The sequence below is a fragment of the Arvicola amphibius genome, chromosome 6 (genome assembly GCF_903992535.2).
Source record: "Arvicola amphibius chromosome 6, mArvAmp1.2, whole genome shotgun sequence".
In the NCBI taxonomy this organism is placed as follows: Eukaryota; Metazoa; Chordata; class Mammalia; order Rodentia; family Cricetidae; genus Arvicola; species Arvicola amphibius.
The window spans coordinates 158807464-158825942 of NC_052052.2; the positions used below are offsets into that span (position 1 = coordinate 158807464).

Here is an 18479-nt window from a genome sequence, read left to right on the forward strand (position 1 = left end):
AACCAACCCTCTATAGGCTCACAACTCATAATGGAAACAAAAGATAAGGAGATAGCTAAAAATGCCATAAAAAATTCTTCCTTTTCAAATGATCAGTGACCATATAGAAGACTCTAATAAGCAGATGAATGAAAGAAGAGAATCAATTCAGAATGATCTACCCAAGAATATTAATGTAATTCAGCAAGGAAGTTCAGATTCTGAAATCGAATTAAACACAAATTCTGAAAATGAGAAAAAAAATCAATCGCTTAAGTAAAACAAAAACAAAACAAAGAGAATGGAAAGTATCATAAACAGACAAGACCAAGCAGAAAAACAAATTTCAAGGATGGAAAACAAGGCTGAGACAAGAATATATTTAGAATATGCACAAATAAAAAAGTCAACAAGTATGATCAAAACTTTGAAGTTAGAGACATAAAGGTGAAAAATCAATGGGGATGAAGAGGAAACTGAGAGCCATGTATTTAGGTAAAGATAATTTATTTTATGAAAACACATCAGAACATTTCCCAAACCTAGAGAAAGAAATAGAAGCCTAAATTGATAAGACATATCATAGCCAAGATGTTCAAAATACAAAAGAAATAAATAACATTAAAAATTAAGTGTTGTTGATGAATGATGTAAGTTTTGTTTTTCTTTACAAACCCAGGAAAGTACGGAATGATGTGCTTCAAGTCTTGGATGTAACTATCAACCAAGATTTTTATACCCAACAAGGTATAAAGTCTTCTATAAGGATAACTGGCTAAAGGCCACCCTGCAAACCTCTGTATTTTCAAGATTTAACTGAGACAAAAATTGCACATATGAAAAGGAGCTTTTTGGTATGGCAAATAGTGACTGCGAAGAGAAAACTACTAGTGATTTGTTGTTGCTGCTTTTTTTTTGATTTTTTTTAAGACAGTATTTCTCTGTGCAGCCCTGGGTATCCTGGAACTCATTCTGTAGACCAGGCTAGCCTCAAACTTAGGAGCCAACCTATCTCTGTCTCCCCAATGCTGGAAATAAAGGCATGTGCCATTGCACTTGTCTATTAGTGATTTTTAAAAACAAGTAAAGACAACTGAAACTTAATTTCAAAGACATTCAAAACTTACCTAAGTGTTAAATAATTCTTAAGTTATGTACCATCACCACACCCATCTTTTTTTTGGTACATGCATACATCAAACATCTTAGTTCTTGTTAAGAATATATGGGACTGGAGAGATGGTTCAGCAGTTAAGAGCACTGGCTGCACTCCATAGAACACAGGTTTAATTCAGAGTACCCACCTGGTAGCTCACAACCATCTGTAACACAACTTTCAGGGGATGTGACGTCTCTCACACCAGGCATATCTCCAAAAGTAAGCAAGCAAGCAAGAAGTATATAGATATTGTCCTAGTTAAGAGTTTCTATTTCTGTGAAGAGACACCATGACCACAGCAACTCTTATTAAGGAAAATATTTAATTAGGGTGGCTCACTTATAGTTCAGAAGTTTAGTCCATTATCATCATGGTGGGACATGGTGGCATACAGGTAGACATGGTGTTAGAGAAGTAGCTAAGAGTCCTATATCTTGCAGGCAACAGGAAGTGGTCTAAGACACTGGGAGGTACCTTGAGCATATATGAAACCTCAAAGTCTGCCTCCACAATGATACACTTCTTCTAACAAGACCACAGCTTCTCCAACAAGGCCACACTTCCTAATAGTGCCACTCCCTTTGGGGGCCATTTTCTTTTAAACCACCAGAGATATACATGCAGGCAAGAGTCATATGCATAAAATTTTAAAAAAGAAATTATTAATATTTGTTGAAAGAAATTGCTACAAAGAAGTTATCAAAACCAGGCACATGATCATTCTTATATTCATCATTAAAAAGTACATTAAAAAGTACTTACCAATCTTCTATTTATTGGGTCCTTAATTCAAAGGCCACTAACATCTGAATAAAGACGATTTTAACAATGCCTCATATTTCATATACAACATGTCTAAAGATGAAAGACATGGTCCAGGGATACTTACAGTCAGCATTGGAGTTGTCAACAGGCCCCATGCAAAGAATTCAAAGAAGATGACAATAGCAGCATGGTAAACACTTGGCTGGCCAAAGCCTTGTAGCTGAAAGCGGGGGGGGGGGGGGGGGAGCAGAGAAAGTCTGTTAAAAACACAGTAAACAGACTTAAGATATTATCATGAAATGGCATGGGGAAATATACAAATTTTGGACTACCTGTATCATTCAAGATAAAATCATACTCTAGGAACTAGGGATACAGCTATGCATTAATTATTTTTCATCACTGTAATAAAAACCACCACCAAAAGCAACTTATGAAAGAATTTACTTTGGCTTATAGTTGCAGAAAGAGAGTCTAGAATGGCAGAAGGGTAAGGCAGCTGGGGCAGATGGCTGACAAACTGCAGAGACTACCAAGACACTTCACATTCAAAACTATTCCACACTCTGGCAGTCCCACAGGCTCATAGCCATTATCATAATGTAAAATGTACTTTGTTCAGTTGCAAAAGTCTGGTGCTCTTTAAAAGTTTCAACACCATGTAAAAGTCTAAAGTCAAAGCCAAGTATAGAGACTACAACTGTAATCCCACCTCTGAGAGGGCAGAGACAGATAGATCTCTGTCTGACAGGAGAGTTCTAGGACATCCAGGGCAACACAGAGAAACCCAGAGTTGAAAAAAAAAAAAAGAATAAAAAAGTTCAAAGTCCCTTTTCTTAACTATGACCTCTGCAAAAACAAAAGGCAAATTACATACTTCTAACATACAATGGCACAGAATACACAATTCCTCCCAAAAGAGAGAAAAAAGCGAGACCCAAATCTAGCAGAGCAAATACCACATCCTGTAGCTCCATGTCCTTTATGTCAGATGGCTCAGTCCCTCCAGCCTTTCTACCTGTAATCTTTCTCTAGGGCTGGCTCCACTCCATCTATGTGACTCCTCTTGGCAGATGTCTTAAGGCTCTAGCATCTCCAACACCTCAGTCTCCACTGCAACCCAGGTCTCCTATATAGTTTCACTCAATGGCCTCTTAAGGACTTCTTGCAGCAACGGCAACACTGCCGCACACTGCCTGGCCTCAGTAGCTCTCTGATCATGGAGGAAGAACCCAGGACGACCTCACTCTGGTATCTTTCATACCTCCAAAGACAGCACAGTGTGGCTTACACTGCTAAATTCCTGCTAATTTTACAGTCAGTTTGGAATGAATCCTTTTCTCTTTTGACTACATTAGCTGCAGGTTTTATGAATAGAAACAATCGCTTTCTGGGAGCAAAAACAAAAACAAATGAACAAACAAGCAAAAACAAAAAAAAAAACTTCTTAGGGTAGCAGCAGTTCTCAACTCAGAAGGTCACAAATGACCTTTATACAGGAGTTGCCTAAGACCATCAGAAAACACAGATATTTACATTACGATTCAGAACAGTAGCAAAATTAGTTACGAAGCAATAAAAGTAATTTTATGGTTGGGAATAACCACAACATGAGGAACTGTGGCAGCATTAGGAAGGTTTAAGAACCACTGCCCTATGGGTTTTTTCCCCCTTTCAAGAATTGGAAGCTTAGCTGAGAAAATACTGGAGGTATTGGGGGCAGGGGTTGGGTGGGTGGGGTTGCTCACAGAGCACCCTTCCCATAGATCCGAACACAGCAGGGAGGCCTTTCCTTAAGGATACTAATTTTTCACTTTTACTCTTTGAGCACATTAGGCTTCCTAGTGCTTCCTTTTCAACTTCCTATCCCTGGTCTCTCTTTACACTGATGTTTTCTAAAGGGTTTCTGGTAAATTTATGACTTGTTTCTCTTTATCATCTAACTCTGTGGAATGGAAATACCCTCAAAAAGTAAAGTGTTCTGTCTGTTATGTTCTCTGATCCAGCCCAAGCAGCTACCCTGTAAAGGTCAGTATTGTATAAACTGGAGCTATGACTAGTTCATGATATAGTTTAGGGGAAGGGTTTTTAATTTTAGATGAGAGAGAATAGCCAGAGGCATCTGAAGAGTCCAGAGCAGAAATAGAGGGAGAGTGAACAAGGCCAGTAGACTGAACCTAGCCATGAAAGAAGCAGAAACAGAGCAGGAGGGAAAGGGGAAGAGGGAGACACAGAGAGAAGGTTATAGTGAGAGATCAAAATGAAGACAAAGAATGAGAGACCAAACCTGAGGAGGACATAGCTAAAATCAGTAGGGTTATATGGAAAATGAGTAGTTGAGGTAGGAAAGCTCCAGAGCTGAAAGGAGTTTAGGGCTAGGGAGATGAGAAGAACTAGGAAGCTAGCATGAACTTTGAAATGCTCAACAGGTACTTGTAATACAGAGAGGACCTGGGGGGCCAATGTGACGGTTTGAATAAGGATGGCCCCCATAGGCTTATATATTTATATACTTATTCATCAGGGAGAGGCTACTTGAGAAGGTGTGGCCTTGGACTAGGTATGAACTTGTTAGATTAAGTGTATCCCTGGTAATGGGCTTTGATGTTTCAAAAGCCCAAGCCATGTCCAGTGGCTCTCTCTTTTTGCTGACTGCTGATCCAGAAGTAGAACTCAAGGCTACTTCTCCAGTACCATTTATGCCTGAATGCTGCCATGTTCCCTGCCATGATAATGGACTAACCTTCTGAAATAAAGTAAGCCCCAACTAAATGCTTTCTTTCATAAGAGTTGCTGTGGTCACAGTTTCTCTTCACAGCAATAAAACACTAAGATGGCCAGCATGTGCTTTGGTCTGCCAACAGGCACTTTAGAAGCCATTTGCCTCTTCTGCCAATGATAAGGGAAATAGTTCCTTATAGTGAAGGGGAACTGAACCAGCTGCCCAAGTTTCTGAGGAATGGTATCTTTTGCCTTAACTGCCAGAATTTGGGGAAATGAAGTTTCCTTTGGATATGACAACTATTCAACAAATATTACTGTTATGAATGGGAATGTAGAGGATGTACCCTAGTTCTGAAACAACCATCTTGGTATTCAAATTTAACCGTATCTTGGGCAATAAAGTTCAATCCTAGTTGGAGATAATTCTTAGTAGAACTATCTGTATATGCACACATTGACTGTAATTTTAGTACTACTTGGTCTTTTGGATAATATGAGTATTCAGATAAGAATCTGTACAAGAATAAAAAATTCTTTTCCTCTATAAAACAATAGGCACCAAAGTATCCTGAGGCCTTTGGTTTGTACCTCTGTGTCCCAGAGTGGAATAATTGGCCTTATCTATGGAATGGATAGATAAATCAGCTTTAGAAGCAGCATTTAATAAGGGACCTGTGAAGTTATAGTGTATATTAATGTCAGCCACTTAGCCTCATGATCATCATACAACTGATATATAAAAAATTCTAAATATGTAGTTATTTTAACTCCAGATTTACAGAAAGACACTGTCATAGTAACTCAGTTATAAATTTGCCTAAAGGCGTGTGAATAACTTGACACTTCCTATAACCCTTAAGCCTGTTGCACCACTGGTTTTGGATGGAGACCAGGTCAAGATGTTAACTAACGGGGCTGGAGGAAAGGCTGAGTGGTTAAGAGCACATGTTGCTCTTCCAGAAGACCCAGATTCAATTCCCAGTACCCTTATATCTGTCTCTAACTCCAGTTCCAGAATATCTGACTCCTTCACACATACAAGCAGGCAAAATACCAATGTACATAGGATGTTCACTAACAACTGTCCAGTGCCACAGAGCTCACTGAACTTCTGAGAGACCTGTGCTACTGTTTGAAAATGTTTGGCTTATGCCGGGCGGTGGTGGCGCACGCCTTTAATCCCAGCACTCGGGAGGCAAAGGCAGGCGGATCTCTGAGTTCGAGGCCAGCCTGGTCTACAAGAGCTAGTTCCAGGACAGGCTCTAGAAACTACAGGGAAACCCTGTCTTGAAAAAACAAAAAACAAAAAACAAAAAAAAAAAAAAAAAACAAAAAAAAAAGAAAATGTTTGGCTTAAAAATCCTTGAAAGGATCCTGAACAAGAAGATGAGGGGTGTGTGTTGGGGTGCTACTATCCTATCCAGCTCTCATATACAGCTTCAGTGGCATAGTTTCCTCTCAACCTGGGATTCTACTTAATGAAGACTGTTAGAATGCAGGTATGTCGATGCAATGCTGACTGAATACAAAAACAGACACACTGCAGTGTTGAATACTTGTAATCCAAGCAACTGGGAAGCTGAGACAGTAGGATTGTTGAGTATGAGGGCAGCCTAGGCTACACAACTGTGTCTCAAACAACAAAAGCAAAACCCCAAACTATGTCCATCATGCTATTTTTAATACTTTGAAAAATAAAAACACCTACCCTATTCTTTACTACCATTGTAGATTAAAATATTAATTAGAAATTATTTAAATCAACAAACATTTCCCCTACAAGCACGTATTTCCCATTTTTTTTGGCATTTTTTGTTTTGCATTCTTAAAATAATATGTTAATTTTGAGAATTTTATTCATGCTTACATTGTATTTTGATTATATTCACTCCCTCTTTCCAGATCCACCCCAAACTCCTGTACCCTTTCCAACTCTGTGTTCTTTATTTTTATGGTTTTTTCCCCCAAAGGTGAGGGTTGTTTATTAAGCATGTGCTTCCACACCACAGTTCATCATCAGAGGAAGTCAGTGCAGGAACTCAAGCAGGTCAAGAACTTGGAGTCAGGAGACAATGCAGAGACCCATGGAGGGGTGCTGCTTACTGGCTTGCCCCTCATCACTTGCTTAGCCTGCTTTCTTACAGAACCTAGAACCACTAGCCCAGGATGGTACCACTACCAATGCACTGGGCTGTCCCCAGTCAATCCCTAATTAAGAATGTTCTACAAGCCTTCCCACAGCCTTATCTTATGGAGGCATTTTGTAATTTGAGGTTCCCTCCTCTCTAATGACTCTAGCTTGTGTCAAATTGACATAAAACTAGCCAGTACAACTGACCCTTTGTCAACCTGGCACAGAAACACATCACTTTTCAATTAGAACTGTTCCTTTCTTATTTATTCCCAAGGTGACATATTAATATCACAATATAAAACAACCAAATTCTGTTGTAGAAATTTAGCAGAGTCACTGTAGCTGGCTAGATATTAGAATATACAACTATTTTTTAAAGAAATACCTTGACCTTGAAGAATCTTTGTGGAAAACAGTGATTGTGACCATGATTTTGGTCACAAGATGCCCCATATACACCCCAGGCTCTTGTATTATTGTGTATTGCAAATGATATATAATAAAGGACTAGAGTCATGAGGGCATGTGATGCTTTCCTTTAGTAAGACATGCAAATTAGATTAGGGACGTTGTTATGAGGAAACATTTTGTGTAACTTTCAATAAATACATCTTTGTGTAGCTGTTCGGGGCTCAGGCCATCAGAGAAGATGGACCTTCCTATTGTCACTGAGGCCTTAAAATTTCATCTTGGAGTGCCTTCTTTCTGCAACAGACCTGTGCTACACAATGCACCCTGACTAAATCCCCACAGTCTTTACAAATTCAAACACATTAGAAGTTAAGTCTCTTTTTAAAATATCAAATCTCATTAAAATATAAAATTTCTTTAAAAGTTCAAAGTCTCTGCGGTAGCCTGTTAAAACCAAAATTAAGATAAATACTTTAAGAGGGAAGAATCAGGGCACAATCACAATCTGAACCAAGTAAACCAAACCCCATCACTCAATGTCCAGTCATCTGGGATTCACTCACAATCCACTGGGCTCCTCCACTGGAGGAGCTTGGGTCATTTCTCCAGCTCTATTTTCTGCAGCATGCACAGCTTGTCTTCTAGGCTCTGACTGCCTCTATTTCCACTGTTGATGCTGTTCATGTCATCCCATGGCATTGACATCTCCAAAACTGCTGGGGTCCCTTGTTGCAACTGGGCTGCACTTCCATCAATTGCCTCACTAGGCACTCTTCAGGGACTCCAGCCCTGCCACACAACGCCAAGCCACAGCTGTTCTTCATGACCCCTTCACACTTTCTAAACAGCTTCACTTGGGTGACTAAGAAGTTTGGCTGCCAGCACAAGGTGCAATTTTGGCCATGTCAAGTCTGGAACACAGCTTCTGTGTGCAGACTCTCAGGAAACACTTTCCAGAAGATTTCACCACAATGACGTTGCTCTTTTCTTATTTTCAAGATACGGTTTCTCTGTGTATCCCAGGTTGGCCTCAAACTCACAAGGATCCAACAGTCTCTGTCTCTGTATTCACCACCATAGCCTTGTTTTTTCTTTTTTTCCCCTCTCTTTTTCAACATAATATTTTTTATTGATTAATTGGGAATTTCATACAATGCACCCCAATCACACTTGTTTCCCATTTCCCCAGGTCCACCCTGCCACCTGTGTTCCCTTCCCCCCAAAAGAAAACAAAAACATACACCAAGTCCAATTTGTACTACCCACATACTCATTCTAGCATGGTCAAAGTCCCTTAAAGAAAACCGAGTCTTTCCCCACTCCTCTGCCAGAAGCCATCAACTGTGAAGAGCTACACTTCCGCATATTTATCACAACTTTTCCAATGGCTTCCTGTCTAGACTGCTCCTTTTTACTCTTTTTTTTGGGGGGGGAGGGACAAGGCTGTCATAGAAGCCTTCAATTCATTCTCAAGTATGAATTTGCAGTCATCGATACCACTGCAAAAGAGGCTTTTTTGCCCTAACAGCCAGTGGCAGCATGAATCATGGACTTCCACATGGTTTTTAGCAGCGCAGCAGCCAGACCACAGACCTCAACAAGGCTTTTGGAGGCAGCACTGACTGTGGACATCAACATGGCCCTTGGCTGCAGCACAGATCAAGGACATCCACATGGCCTCTGGCAGCAACACAGACCGGACAGCAATCTGGCCTGTGTAGGCAACATGGGCCACACAGGCCACAGACACCAGTATGAACCATTATGAAGGTCTTAAAAGGAGGCCCAGACCCAGAAAGACAAACATAGTATGTTCTTAAGTGGATATAAGCGGTAAAGGATAACATAGTACCATCTACAAGAGGTTAAGTGACAAGGCTCAAAAGGGATTTACCTGAGAAGGGGAACAGAAGAGATCTCCTGGGTAGACTGGGGTAGTGGGGTTCAGAACATGAGGGACTGAGTTGCAGGGTAGACAGAGAGGGAGAAAATGCCTAAGTTTGAACTTATGGCCTGCTGAAGTTTCTGCCTTCCCAAATGATGGGCTGTGATTGAAATGTACAAACCAAATAAAACCTTTTCTTTCTTCTGGTGATTTGAATGAGAATGACCCCACAGGGTCATATATTTGAACACTGGGTCCCCAGTTGGTGGAACTGTTTGGGAAGGATTGGGAGGTAATGCCCTTGTTAGAGGAGGCATATCACTGGGGGAAGTTTTATGCCATTTCCAGTGTGCTCTCTTGTCCTCCTGCTTTTGGAGTGAGATGTAGGCTTTTCAGCAGTTCCTGTCATCATGCCTTCATTCTACTTATCGTGGTCTCTAACCCTCAAAACCATCAGCAAATTAAAACATTTTATTTTATAAGTTGCCTTGGTCATGGTGTTCTGGCACTGCAATAGAAAACTAAGACACTTCCCAAGTTGTTTTTGTTGTTGTTGTTGTTATGGTATTTATCACAACAGCAGAAACCCTAACTGGAACACATAGCCGAGTCACTCATCGTGGAAGTTTCTCCCAGACCTGTTCTGTCCCTGCCAAAATACCTTGTAGGAATACTGGAAACTAGCCAACAATGGATCAGTGAGAGGCAAGACTACACCTTAACCAGGACTGCTTGTTTGTAGATAGCGTTTGCCTTTTATTTAAACTGAAATCTCATGTCAGGAAATGAAAAAAGTAAAAGAGTCTGTCACAAGACCTCTTTATCTTCCTTCTAATGTAGCCACAATGATCTAAGTATTCTTTTGCTATTCTGAAACAGGGCCTCATATAAGTACAGGTAGGCCTCAAGCTGACCAAAGATGAGTTTGAAGCCTTGTTACTCTAGTTTTAACATCTGGAGTGGCCGATATTACATTATAGACCTGAGTGTTTCCATCACCCTATTTCAACACTGAACCCACGTCTTCTGGTATGCCATGCTGGCACTCTTTAAACCGAGTCACATCCGCAGCATACCAACCCAGCCACAACAAATAAATCTCCTTTCTCTATTCTACATTAGTATTTGTATCTTTAATTGACCTATTGACATACGGTCATTCTTATTTTTTATCCTATATATTTCATGTATAACAATTACAACTAATGCATATGGCCTCTGCAAAGCATACATTTCAAGCAGATTAGGTTTGAAAAACTGCTGACATTCCTTGGCTTTGTCAAAAATTGCAGCATTTTGTTGGCAGTCACCAAAGTTTTGAACTTCAGGTTTCCAAATAAAAAGAAGGAAGAAAGGACATTTTGGAGGTCGGAAAAATCCCAGAACTGTGATATAGTACTGATATTGTACTTCTAACATTAAAAAATGTATAAGTATATTCTAACAGAAAACAGGTACTCCACAGTTTAAAAAAACTACCATAAGAGTCACAGAAACATAAGAAGAAAAAGAAACTTTACTGGCTGTCTGTCCAGATTAACTGTATTTTCTACAAACATGTTCTCAGCATTTTATTAGGTTAGATGTACTTATTAAGTTGGATAGACTATGCATTCATTAAATACTTGCAACCATTCTTCACAACTTTTCAAACCAAACCGTTCCTCACCAATCAAAAACTTAAGCAAATCATAGTACCAAGAATTACTTCTGGCAATACTCCTCTCTCTACCAACTTTCATTAACAGTAAAAGTAGTCACCTGCAAGTAACTAACTCAACACCTATTTGTTGAGCTCTGCTAGCATTAGCAAGATGCAGGGGGACAGTGGTGCACAAAGGGAGAAATGATTCCAGCTCTCACTTCCTGGAATGTAAACTTACACAAGTAAACATACTCACTGAAATACAAGAAATATAGACTAGAGGTAGTATTAGGAAGGGCACTGAACAAAATCCAAGCAAAAATTACCCTATAACAATAGTAGTAACAGACAGATCTGCCCCTAACTAAATCACATAATATACGCAGTTATTTTATCCTTTTGAGATGGAAGCAATTGCCTACATTTTGCAGATGGGAAAACTCAAATGCAAACTTGAGTGCTAAGAACATAAACTCAAGTCTGCATGCTTGGGCAGCAAATACTCTTACCTACTACGCCATCTTAAGAGACAACAACTGTCCCCAGAATATCACTTATTTCTGAATCTCATCATCAGTGCTCTTTACTGAAATCCAAGTATTGATTTCTTAGAGACCATTCTATGAATATCTTGAAATATTACACTTAACAGTATATTTCCTTTGCAATAAATCATTAATTGTCATCAGATGCCCATGAATAAATGACTGTAAAATGGGCTGGAGAGATGGCTCAAGCTGTTAAGAGCAATTGATGATCTTCCAGAAGGCCTCAGTCTGGTCCTCATATTCATAATGGGGCACAACCATCCATATCTCCAGTTCCCAGGAACCCAATGCCTTCTTCTACCTCTGCAGGCACCAGGCATGCATTTGGTACCTACCTACCTACATACATATATACATGCAGCAAAACACTCATAGATATAAAACAAAATAATTTAAAAGATTAAATGACTACAAAACAACTTCTACTTGGTGATAAAAAATATAAAATAGAAAAATCTATATTCAATAATTAAAATAGTTTTGACCAAACACCTCAAATTGTGTGTGAATCATTGGAAGGAAGGACAGAAAGAATAATAAGATGTGAGCTTAATTGACAGGCACAATTCTCTTCTAGACAAAGGATCTCGTGGAAGAAAATGCCTGATTCCATGAATGCATAAGTCACAGTACTGGAAAGCATTAATGGAAAGAAACTACAAAAACTAAAAATGCATAATTTGGGGTCCTGGCATATGACATACACAGCTACAGCTAAAAGTTCATTGTGTTTACATACTTCCTTGGGCCCTGCACATGCTAGTCATCTCATTAACTATAGGAAAACAAACAAATGAACAAACAAAAAACTAAGAAAAACGGTATTCTCATCAATCAATAATGACTGTACCCAGAAACGAGGAATGATTGGGAGGAATTTACCTTTGCCCAAAATAGGATAAGCATTAGGATTCAAAGAAAGGTTAAGGAATAAACAGAGTCTAGGTTTCTTTGAGTAAATATCCCATAAAAGCTCCTGGCTGGCACGCACTTACACACACATAAACATACAAATACACCATAAACTTAAAAAACATTTACACATGTAAGAAATACTAAGACTACCCCGGAATATTTATTCAGGCTTTACCAGGTACTAGGTTGCAGCATCTCTTACAACCTATGAGGAACACACTATTAGGAGAGGTTATGTAACTCACCCAAAGTGACATAGGTAATAAGAACAGAAACTAGAATTCCAAGCATGGTCACCTAATTACTATGCTAGGATGCCTCCGCTCAGCAGTTTACTTCTTATTCTCTATGCCAAAGGGATACAGATTGGTAATAACATGAGTGTCAAGCAGTAAGAGTAAAAAAATACTGGGGAACTGAACCCTAGAGATATAAAAGCAAGAACAAGAAGCTAAAATTTGCATAGATGCAATGTTGTAAACATGGGAAGAGATGAAGGAAGACACTTCTTAGGCTACTGGATTGGCCGCTAGTTAGTAATTACTGTCCATCCACTGGTGGAAGACAGAAAGGGAAACTGGTAATTTAGTTTCATTTAAAGGGTAGGAAGAAGTATTACCTACTTAATGAGAAATACCAATTTTGTAAAACTCACCCCACCAGGTAAGCTTTCTACATTAGAAAAGCCTGAGCTTTGAAAAGAAAAAAAAATGATCCCTCCATGCTTCTTCAATACATGATGATTTTACAAATTAGGCACTGAGTGGCAACACTCTGTAGAATTAGGACTAGAAACCAGCTCTAGTCTAGGTCTAAAACATTAAGGACATGAATCATAAGACTGCAGACAGGATAAAAGTATAAAACCTGTACCTTGAAGACTTGTAAGTCTTTAGTAAATACTACACAGTTGTGCTTTTCCTCAGTATTTTTGCATGTATGAATTTTGGCCTAAAATTTCATTTCACATACTGCTCCTAATTCTCCATCTTCCAAACTCTACCAAAGGAGAATTCACATAATCAAATATGCACTTGTAACCACTTAGTATTCTTTAACAGAAAATAAACATGCAAGCTTAAAAACGGAAAGAACTGTCGACACTGACTGCATGTGTCTTTCTTAAAAACTCCATTTCTCATTGAACAAACTCCATGATAACAAGAGTTTGTACTCAACTCGCTGCAACACTTTTTTATGTTTCAGGTCCTAAGTAGATCTTTCCCCAAAAATCCCTTTTTATATTTAGGACTGACTGAAAAAAAAAAAAATGACATTTCTCTGCTCAGTTTCCCATCGTAGAAAACCAAGGTGGCACTGATTAAGGCCCGTACTGTGAATCCAGGCCATTGAAAATAAGCTTTCCTATGCTGCTGTCAAAGTCATCTCAAGAATCGCTGGAGATTAGGCTGAATTTACTCCTTGGGTTGCAGAGACCATCAACTTCTCTCAGTAGACCACACTCTGTTCTGCAGCCCAAAGGAGGAGGAAAGATCAGAAAGGTGCCTCCCACTTCTACCTCCAGCATCCCTGTACGCTATTAGGGAGACTGGACCAAATAATGGCTTTAAAAACTCCCTATCCATCTGTCTAGGCTGCTTTGGACAAAATCTGCATCCAGAAGACTCTGCCAAGTGACACAGAATGGAGAACTCTGAGATATCAAAATTACTTATATTTACTGTCCCATGTCTAGTGGCTCTTGAATCAATAACAAAATATCCCAGAGCTTCGTCTAGGGAGGAGTTACCTAGGAAAGGCAGCTTTTCAGTGAACCTGGCTTTCCTAGAAAAGGCCAAAATTCCAGAGCCCCGGCCCGCGCCCAGTCAAAACTTACCCAGCTGCCACTCGCGGCCTGAGCGCTCCCGCGCTTCTCAGGCATGGCTGCCGCCTTGGGTGATGCCGTCGCCTTCCACCCCGGTTCCTCCGGCGACTCTCCGTCCGTGCTCATGCCGCCGTCATGCCCGGACAGGTTCGGGTCGCTCCAAAACACCGGCAGCGCCGCAATTGCGGCGGCGGGGCCCGCGCCTTCATGGGCTCCGCAGTCCGCGGCGGCCTGCCACTCAGGCGGCGGCGCCAGTGACGACGCCGGCTGCTGAGGGGACGCCGAGGCTGGAGCCCTGCAGGGAGCGAACAGGACCCTGAACTATACGATCGTGGTCCGTGAACACAGGACACCGACACTGGCCGTGAGCGCCAGAACGGTCTGGGGCGACAAAAGCACTAAGCAAAAGCGGCTTCTGCCTGCAACACCCACCCCTCTCAAGTAGCTCAACCAAGCCCCGCCCCGGTGTGCGTAGCGCACCAATACTGCGTCATCTCCCGGGGACTCGGAGCCTACCGCTTTTTACAGAGACCGAAAGGACCTGAGGCTCACTGGTTAGGCTGGACTGGCCGGGGCGCCCTAGGGGTCGCTTGTTTCCTCCTACTTAGGGCTAGGATTCCAAGAGAACGTCAACACACTTTTATGTAGGTTTTAGGAATCCGACTTGGGTCCTCAGGCACCTTAGGAACTGAGTCGCCCCTCCCCTTCCCCAGTAAATGATAATTGATATGGTTATAAAAGTGGACAACGTGATACACAGGCCCTGGATCTGGAATTCCAAAATGGGGATATATATATATATTCCACAGGTATATTGCTCAGTGATAGAGCATTTGCTGGGTATTCGCTAAACTCTAGGTTTAACTTCCAGTGAAACGCGCGCGCACACACACACACACACACACACACACACGCAAGCACGCACGCACACACACACACACACACACACACACACACTCTCGCAAGCACGCACGCACACACGCCGAAACAAAAAGGAAAACCTAGGGATTTCCCCATATATAACCCAGCTGGTCTTAAATATATGATGAGCCTCAGACTCCGCACGTGCTGAATGGTTTGAGCCATGACATAGGACATTGTTCTCGACTGTTAAATATAACTGGAAAAAATAAGTTAAACAAGCTAGGTACATTTTTGTAAATTATATTGTTATACGGGTACATGCTAGTTTTGTAAATGATATTGGTTTTCTTGTTTGTTTTTTGGATTTTCGAGACAGGGTTTCTCTGTAGCTTTGCATCTTGTCCTGGAACTAGCTCTTGTAGACTAGGCTGGCTTCAAACTCCCAGAGATCCACCTGTCTTGGCCTCTCGAGTACTGGGATTAAAAGCAGACACCACCACTGCCTGGCTTGTAAATTATAGTTAATCTCACAGACGTAAGGAGAAAGACCACCGACACAAATTATGACCAAATTAAACCAAGGTTTATTCAGGCATACATCAGAGCAAAATCAGCAGCTGTCTCTCTCTAAGGTGGAATTCATGATACCAGCCCCGAAGTCAATTTGTTAAGCCCTTTATATAGGGCAAAACCATAACGTGGGGGAATTTTTAATATAAGCATGGTTACAGAAGTGAGACCAGGCTTTAAGGAAAGTAGATTATAGAACAAGGGCATAGAAAATTTCCAACAGCAGGTAGCTCTCCAGGGGGCTGGGTTACAGTACATTCTGTGGTTTGGGAGGTAGGGTGCTGTCCAGCTCTGAGAAACAGAAACTTAACTTGGCTTCAGACTCAAAATGACTATCAGGAACAAAATGGAGATAGGCTGGTTTCTCAATATCCTTTTATTTAGCCAAAGTTTCCCTGCCTGTTTCACACATGTTTTGTTGATTATGATTTTGCTCACCATATCTACACAAAAACAGCTAGCACCATTTGCTTAGAATGCTAGCCTGGACCTCTCATTTTTCAGATATTCTTTAAATCCCAGTTTGTGAAAATCCCAATGGAAATGTGATGTTTTAAAATGTAGCTTTGAGGAGAAAACAGTGGTTCTATTCCCAACACAGCCATCTGTACCTCCAGTTTCAGGAGTCCAACACACTCTCTAGGCTCAATATGTACATCACACACACATACACAAACACACACACTCACAAGGTAAAACACTTATACACATAAATGTATGTATTACCATGTCTGATGCCTTGTTGTAGAGAATTAGAGTATAAGACACATCAAGCACTCTAACTTTAATCCATAATCCCCAGCTTCATTTTATTTTTCTGTCTGTCTGTCTGTCTGTCTGTCTGTCTGTCTGTCTGTCTGTCTGTCTGTCTGTGTTTGAGTGTCATTATGTGAATATGTGGTGCATGTGGGTGACCATGAAGTCCATAAGAAAGAAGCAGATAGATACTCTGGAGTTAGAGTCCCAGGAAGTTGAACCACTTAGCATGGAAGCTGAGAGCTGAACTCCAGTCTTGGGAAACAAACTCAACTCCTCTGCAACAGTAGAGTGGACTCATAATCATTGAGCTATCTCTGCAGACTTATTATTTATTTATTTATTTATTTATGGAGACAGCGTTTATTTACTAAGTAGTTCTAGCTATTCTGGCAATCCTTATGTAGATCAGGCTGGTCTTGAATTCACGGAAATCTACCTACTTTGTCCTCTTAAGTGATGAGATTAACGGCCTATGCTACCCGTCTTCAACTCTTACTTCTTTTTTAAATAAAGTATTTTGAAATTACATTTATTGTGGGGCATAGTGTTTTATTTATGTGTGTGTGTATATATGCCACAGCTCAGATGTGACAGTAGAGAACAGCTTGTGGGAGTTGCTTCATTTCTTTCACCACATAAGTCCCTAGTATTGAACTCAGGCATTCAGGCTTAGTAACAAGCATCCCTTCCCTCTGCTAGCCCCTAATTAAATAAATTTTAAGAGATTCTTCATTGTATGAACATTTATTATATGAACAATCTCTTAAAATATAGGAATTGATGTACTGATTCAAATGGATACCATGGATTCTACATAGTTCAGAATCTTACAGACTTAGAAAAATAATGGTTCTCACTAACAAATTTTATCATGTTTGATCCAGGAGTTGTTTGTATTGACTCATAGCTTAAATACATATTATGAAAAAATACACAAGAAAAAAATCTGTTTCCTGGTGGAAAATAACTTTGGGTTAAAAATAAAATGAAAATTATTTATCTTAAAAAATTATTTAAATTATTTTAGATTTTCATGATTTTTATGATTCTCTGCATATGTATATATATGTATATATGTGCATATATATTAATTATTGTTTCCCAAATTTACTTTTACATACCTCTTTTATTCTCAGAACACTGATTAATATCTTATAGAATGTGTAGGACATGGTATGGAAAGCAATGATTATGTTTATTTTTAAAGATAGGTGTGAAGCCATAAAAAGATACTTATTTAAAATCGTAGCTTTTTAAAGGGCTGGGGAGAGTCCCAAAGTGAGCGAATTAGCATTTTATAAGAAAAGATAGGTTGAGTTTGGTGATACATGGCTTTAATTCCAGTATTCTGGAGGCAAAGGCCGGTCAAGGCCCTCCTGGTCAATTTAGGGAGTTCCAGAACAGCTAGAGCTACATACTGAAACCCTGCCTCGAAGAAAAGAAAGATAAAAGTTTGCGTTGCCAGATAAGCAAAGAGTTAATTATGTAATGTGTGTAAACGCTGTAAAAAGCTAGGAGTTTCTTGCTATCATTATAGTTTATCACTTTGGAAATACACGCAGTTGTTAACTGCTGTCTCTGCATTATTTACAATAGTAGTGATACTATCTCTATTCCCAAGGTAGGAAGGTTGTTAATGTAGGTCAACCCCTCCTTATCCCAGCCACCCCCTCATGATTGCTCATCAAATCTTACACATGCCTCACTCACCTCCTACCCCTTTTCACACTCCTACTATATACAAGCAACCACAGTGCCCGATTTATTACAAATCATTCTGAGCCTGCCCTTCACTACAGCACTGCTTTAGTTCACAGCCTTATTACTTACCTATGTAGTGTGAGTGCACTCTCTTTTAGATCTTATTTTAGCTCTGTCTTTTAGATCCATTTCCACATAAGCATGCATTCTTCAGACAAAGCAGGTCTTCCTGAAACACAAAGGTGTTATTGTGTCGCGTCTATGCCTTCATGCAGGACAGGACTGCTTGTTATTATGACCTGTGAGTCTCATTTGACGCCATCTATACCCGTGTTATATTGTTTCCTTGCCCTAGGAAGCCTCCTCACTTCAAATCCTCCTTTTCTCTTTCCTTTCCAGCCTGCTTACAACTCCTGTTACTTCAACGCTCAGCTCAGGTATCTTGTCCACAGATCTTTCCGTGATGGCCTTCAGTATCATCTTCCCTTGCTTGCATCTTCTGTGTACTTTGTGTAAGATTTTTCTTTAATGTTAAAAAAAATTACATCTTGGTAGAAAAATTCACACAAAAAGACTGAACATATGCCTACATTAA

At 40.1% G+C, this 18479-nt stretch overlaps 1 protein-coding gene across 2 annotated transcripts in view; it reads right to left on the reverse strand.

Moving 5' to 3' along the window:
- The window catches only part of Mfsd14b (major facilitator superfamily domain containing 14B), a 39464-nt gene extending 25024 nt beyond the window's left edge, over nucleotides 1–14440 (reverse strand). For both annotated transcript variants that reach the window (XM_038334715.1, XM_038334714.1), the window contains exons 1-2: nucleotides 14003–14440; nucleotides 2028–2123 (exon numbers count right to left, since the gene is read on the reverse strand). In XM_038334715.1, the coding sequence (XP_038190643.1) occupies nucleotides 2028–2123; nucleotides 14003–14116 (210 nt within the window). In that variant the 5' untranslated portion in view covers nucleotides 14117–14440. The remainder of the gene's footprint in view (nucleotides 1–2027; nucleotides 2124–14002) is intronic.
- Between the last annotated feature and the right edge of the window lie 4039 nt (nucleotides 14441–18479).